The sequence below is a fragment of the Rhododendron vialii genome, chromosome 4a, assembly GCF_030253575.1.
Source record: "Rhododendron vialii isolate Sample 1 chromosome 4a, ASM3025357v1".
Taxonomy (NCBI): domain Eukaryota; kingdom Viridiplantae; phylum Streptophyta; class Magnoliopsida; order Ericales; family Ericaceae; genus Rhododendron; species Rhododendron vialii.
The window spans coordinates 41,978,422-41,984,373 of NC_080560.1; the positions used below are offsets into that span (position 1 = coordinate 41,978,422).

General features: G+C 39.3%; 1 protein-coding gene across 1 annotated transcript; it reads right to left on the minus strand.

Moving 5' to 3' along the window:
• Positions 1–884: 884 nt before the first annotated feature.
• LOC131324055 (uncharacterized) lies at positions 885–4,323 on the minus strand. The gene is made up of 3 exons (XM_058355881.1): positions 4,269–4,323; positions 3,929–3,989; positions 885–3,061 (listed from the first exon to the last, which is right to left on the minus strand). The coding sequence occupies exons 1-3, from the start codon at positions 4,321–4,323 to the stop codon at positions 1,960–1,962; spliced, it is 1,218 nt and encodes a 405-aa protein (XP_058211864.1). The 3' UTR covers positions 885–1,959.
• Between the last annotated feature and the right edge of the window lie 1,629 nt (positions 4,324–5,952).

Consider the following 5,952-nt stretch of genomic DNA (forward strand, 5'->3'; position numbering starts at 1 on the left):
AACTTCTTAGTCAATTTTTGGAGCCATTGCTTATATGCTTTTGTTAATCAACTGAATGTTCATCTGAAAATGGCCTTTGGCACAGATCGTGGAATGAGGAACATGTCGGTGTCATGAAGTTTTAAGTATTCGGCCTTCCTCGCGATTGTTTCTTGTTGGTACAGAAGAACGATATTTGAAGATCCGTTGTTGTTAGATTGACTTTGATGTCCATATGTACTTCTCTTTTGTCACTTCAAAGATGGTTTTTTCATGATTCAAGCAATCCTCCGGGCTGCTGCTTTCGTTATGTATTCCAATTTGTGACTCATATGGGCAAAAGGCATGATGTTTCCTCATCGAGATTGCAAGATTTGAAGTCTCAAAAGAGGCTTGTTGATGTACATACCGTAAGATTAGCTTTGGAAAATAGTTACTGATGGACGATGACATATGTTGAGGTATCAAAAGTGGAATTTTTTCCTTCCGCGTTTGAGTCACTTTCCTCCTTGATGCTATACGGTTAAATTTTACCCAAGACATTTTTTTTTCTTTTCAATAAGTATATAACCATGCAAATAGAAACACATCAGAATAGAAGCCTTGTCCCTCTAATACGCCTCATAATAATCTGTCAATTTCTGAACTTGTCAAATTAAAGGATGACAGAAATGTGTTCTCATGGTTTTGCCAATTGGGAACCACATGACAAGAGAAATGAAATCCTCTCTCTATTAGCTCTGCGTATCTGTGGAAATACATTTTTCATAAAGCAGGAGGCAGCTCCCATGTATCCACCACTTCAGTTCAACCAAAGGAGGCATGCAGCCGAATTACAGAAATAAAACGAGTTATCAAATTCATTGCCGAGAGAGAGCAACCACAAGAAATTAACTTGAAGCTGCTAAAAAATTGATATAGAGCAGCTGAAAACTCTTTCAATGGAAACAGGCCAAGGGTATGTATATGTCAATGTCCCATAACAACATACCATGGGTAAACAAGCAAAAAAAACTGTGACCCTTTTTCCGAAGAGAAAATACATGAAGTAACCTTCGATGGATGAATGCTATAGTGTATGCATATTTGCAAAGACTATGATTTTCCAACACTAATACCCTCGTGACTTAATACAAGAAGCTCAATTTGCCCTGCACAATTTTGATACTCAGCACTCTTTAAGACCTCAGAGGATTATCTGATATTTTTCCCGTACATTGGGCCCTTTACTCCTTGGATTTAGAACTTTTTCCTTCCAAACACAGCTTTCCCTCCTTTTATCTTTTTCCTCACCTACATAAATCCTCCACAAAATCCATGATCCAAACACAGCCTGAAGATAAACAAAGAAAATCAAGATGACGAAATTCACCTTGAGAAATTCCCATGCTCAGCTGCAATTCTCAGATTTCAGAGGGTAGTTGAAGTAATCAGGAACCAAAAGACAAAAGAAACACTACCCCTAAATCAGATCCCACAACTATGAGTCTATGACAACTCATTTCCAAGACAAATTAAACCTAAAGCAGCTCAATGGGCCTTATTTCTTCTACAATTCCATGATTAAGACATAGATTACATTTAAATTCACGAAACTAAAACAGAAAAGCGATGGCAGCAGCAGCCGACTACAGAAAACGCATCATGCCACTCTAAGATGATTCATAAAAACATTACTTGACAGGAATGAAAACTTACAAAGTTACCATAATCTAATTTCTGTATTTCCTTCCACCTATGGCGAACACAGTTGGGAAAGATCTTATTCTACCTGACACCATTTCTGCATTTCCTCAATCTTGATCAGTAGTCCAAATTGTCCAAAAGCTGAACCCATTCCGAGTCACCAGTTTAATTTGAAAAAATCCCCTGATGTTCTCCAAGAGAAGGCAACAAATTTAATAAAGTTTTCCAGTGAAGAGGTCGCTCAACTTTATTCTTCAGTTCAAAGCACCCAACCTCCACGTCTTTCAAATGATGTCACCAGCATTTGCTATTGGCAGAACTGCAGCAGCAAGGGCCTTCTTCTCTCTCCATCAGTATCTCACTTAGGTTTTCTATGACTGTTTTGTTCAACATATTGGATGATTTTAAAGACAGCTTAGTAGAATGACAAGTCCAGAACAAGCAATCCAAAAGAGATTCATAACACCTCAAGTCATCAAATGCTCTTACCTCCAAATGCTCTGTTACAGGCACCTGATCACACAGAGGAATCCCTTTATAATTATTAATCCCCATCAGAGTCTTTTTAGGCCATCCAATCAGATTAACCTTCAAAGCAACAGGGCGATTTAAGCTAGAGACAAAATTTCTCAGTCGACCGAACCATTTCAAATGATTTATTTTTAAATTTCCATAGAAAATCACAACGGGCTTCCACTGCCATGGGGGACTGGTAATAGTTATAGATACGCTGGGCATTCTATCATATTTGAATGAAAGTAAGTTAGGAGCAACAACCTTTGCCTCCAACAACCTCCTACATTGCCTGATAATAATGTTCTTGTGACTACGGCTTGATATGTCGATCCCTTTTAACCAATGACAAAAGCTCAGGTTTAACTTCTCCAGTACAGGAAATTTGTGCAAAAGTTCACAGACAAAATCGTCGGTGATTCCAAAGTTAGTAAGCTTAAGATTCTTAAGATGTGGAGATGAATCAATGTTGAATGTCCCTGGAATGTCCTTAGCAACAGCATACATGAAACTTTGAAGAGTTGGAGCTCTAATCTCTACTTCCTCCAAGTCCGAGTCAGAAACTAGGTTCGGATTATGAAGATTTGCCATCTGCAAGCTTTTCAATCCACGACAGCCATGAAGACGCAATTCCTTAATTAGAGGGCAACTAGAGATTATATTTTGAATCTCCTCTTCAGTGATACAGACTCTCCTGAGACTAAGCATTTTCAAGGAGTACAACTTGATATTTCCATGACACAGGTGCCTCTTCAGTGTAGAACCAAGGAATGAGTAGTCAGATACACTGACTTCTAGCTCTTTGACATGGTTTTGAACCAGAATTCTTATCCAATTGTCGACAAAATAAGCCCATCTGGGATCGATACTGGTTAAATCAAGCCTGCATTGGTCGATGGGTATACCCTCATTGTGATATCTTATCATAGTTTTGTCCACATATTTCAAGAATCTCTCTCTAGCTTCTTCAATATGGAGATCATCTTTCCATTGAAGGCGTAGAGTGGAAAATCCAAAGTAAAAGTCTAAAAACCCATCTTTAAAACACAATTCAGGGCACAACTGCGTTCGAGTGTGTATCGGCTGCGGACGCAGTTGTGTCTAGAGTTGTGTTAGTAACATTGCTCAAATCCAAAAGCTCAAAACTTTTTCTCGATCACAACACAAGCGTCAAGTATTTTTGATAATTTTCAAGATGATTCACATATTTATTCAAACTGGGGAGGGAGATATGGGTTTCATTCAATGTGGGCATGCTCATTAATATAAGCCGAAATTCTTACTAATTCTTTCCGATTACTATAATGAATTCTTCCTAAAACAATGATTTTAATGAGGTCTATAGTGTGAATGATTCAGATCGTTGAAAGGTTAAACACGATTCCACAAATCTTCAATTTCTTGATGAGAAGCCATGTCAAAAAACTTCGAATCTGGAAAGCACGTCAAGAAATTATGTTTCTGCCAGTTAGAGAAGCAAGAACGTGTATGTTCATTTATGCTTTCACTAATTTACTGTAAAGAACCAGAAGAAACAAGTTTCCAATTGCTGCAGTAGGTTTCAGCAATTACTCTTAAAACAAGAAGATTCGAACGAATTCAAAAGAATGAGAAAGTGGCAAGACAATGACGAAGACGATTCGAACAAATTCAACTGTCTGAACCGTAGATATGCAAGTTTTACGAGAGAAGCAAGAATGTGTGTGTTTGTGTGTGAGAGAGAGAGAGAGAGAGAGAGAGAGAGACGAACCTTGCGGTGCTGTGAAGTCGATGGAAGGAGCTGGATAGATTGGCGCAAAATTTTGTGTTTACTGTTTCCCCAATCCCAACACCAGTAAATAGGCAGAGTAATAGCGCGTGGTTACCGAACGAGTTTTAGTCATTGTACTTTTATAAAACTATTGACCGCTTTTAATTACACTTGGCCGCGGAAAATTACTCCTGGCCGCGTTTAATTACACTTGGCCGCGCATATTTGAAAGCGTAAGTACTGTACGCGCTTTTCACGTAACAAGATACCTCGCATGTTGAAAATACGAGGTGCGACGTTGTCAAACATATCTTCGTGTCTCCAAAACGGCTGCGTATACAAGTTCCTTGCATCTCCAAAGACGGCAAGACCACGACGCCGTCTCTCCTCGTCATTCGGTCGCTGTACATTTGGTCGCCGGCGGCCGGCCCTCAACGCCCACCTCTCTCTCTCAACTTTTGTGCTCTCTCTCTTCTCCCTCCCATAACAGGTACATCTCTCTCCTGTCCATGTAATTATTACTATATTTGTTTTCAATTTGGATCGATCATACGATTCATATTTAGGGATTTCAGCATAAAGTGATGGTAGAGAGAGAGAGAGAGAGAGAGAGAGAGAGAGAGAGGACACATAGTTAGGCATGAATTGAAAAGATTTTGAAAGGAACATTGCTGGTGAACCAATTAATCATCTTGACATGGTCTGCGGAATGCATGTGTTTGGAGTAAGAAAATCTGAATACTAATATACTTTAATAGGTTTTTCTGCACCAATTTTTCCATAGCTTTGAACTTAATAACTTCGTTGTTTTGTAAAATGGTGTGCAAATTGTGGTTAGAGATGTCGACGCAGCCGAAGTTATTCACGATTCTGCAATTTTCTCAGGAATGCAGCACAAACTGCATCAGTGGCTACCCTTTTGATTCTTCTCTTCTTGCTATTTCTGGTATTAGATCAATCCGCATTCATTTTCACTCTGCTAGCCCTTTTGATTCCGTAATGTCCTGCATGGTAAAATCACCCAATAGGCGATGTTCTACTGTTTGAGTAGAGGCGGAAAGCGAACAATATATCCTCATGAAACACATTCTTGTCGTAAGTCATAGTTTCTTTCGCTATCGAAACTTTTAAAGAAGGAAAACAAAAATTCTATGACACATTCCTGTACTATACTTGAAGTGGTGAATTTCTGATCTCTATACGTCTATACCCTATCTTACTTGGACTTTTCTCCTCCATTCTTGCCTACATTTCCTACTGTAGGCAACTCTTCTTCCTTCAAATCTTTACCCTCATCTTTAAGCATGGGAAAACCTTGATCTGCACAAGGCCCATATCCCCAACTACACAGAAGAAAGTAGAGCCAGATTAACTGAATTCAGAACCGCGAGAAGCCAATATTAGCTCTCATAATGACTTCTATTGATACTATTCGAAATCCAACTCCCTTTTCCCCCTCTTTTAGTAATAATCAGCCACTGTACTCAATATCAAACTGGCCAACAAACTCCCCACCGCCAACCCTAATCCGGATAGAGACACTGCTATGCTCTTCATGCTCTTAAAAGAGGGTCCTTTCGTGAAGTTCCTTTCAGTGAAATCCAAGTTGGGATACGTAGACCATGCTTGTAGCCAAGTCTTGGATAAAACATTGGTTCTAGCCGCTTCCATCATCAAGAGGCGAGGTAGCATATGATGGATGAGTTCTTTTGGCAACTGCAATGTCCGATCAACGCCTTGGATTGTCGTCCCATCCGTTCTTCCTTGTTATCTTAATTGCTTTGTAAGAATCTTCTAATCGACAATTTCTTCTACTTATGGTTCATTACTCTCTTCGTCTCACTCTTTTAAGAGACTCGGATCATAGCCCTGTTAGCCCCATAGAAGAAAATTGAAGGAGAGAGATCAAGGAAAATCGCCTCCTAATTTCGAACGGCTGGAAATCAACTCCTAAGGAAAGAAGAAGATTGATTGCTGAGATTATGAAGATGGAATAATTATGGGCTGATTTTGTGCAACGGCTA

Bases quoted from the DNA above. Each gene is read 5' to 3' on its own strand.
- LOC131324055 (XM_058355881.1), bottom strand. From the start codon at position 4,323: ATGACGAGGAGAGACGGCGTCGTGGTCTTGCCGTCTTTGGAGATGCAA. The intron at 3,990-4,268 runs GTATACGCAGCC...TTGGGGAAACAG, and splicing joins TTTGGAGATGCAAGGAACTT to TAAACACAAAATTTTGCGCC. The intron at 3,062-3,928 runs GTTCGTCTCTCT...CGACCAATGCAG, and splicing joins CGACTTCACAGCACCGCAAG to GCTTGATTTAACCAGTATCG.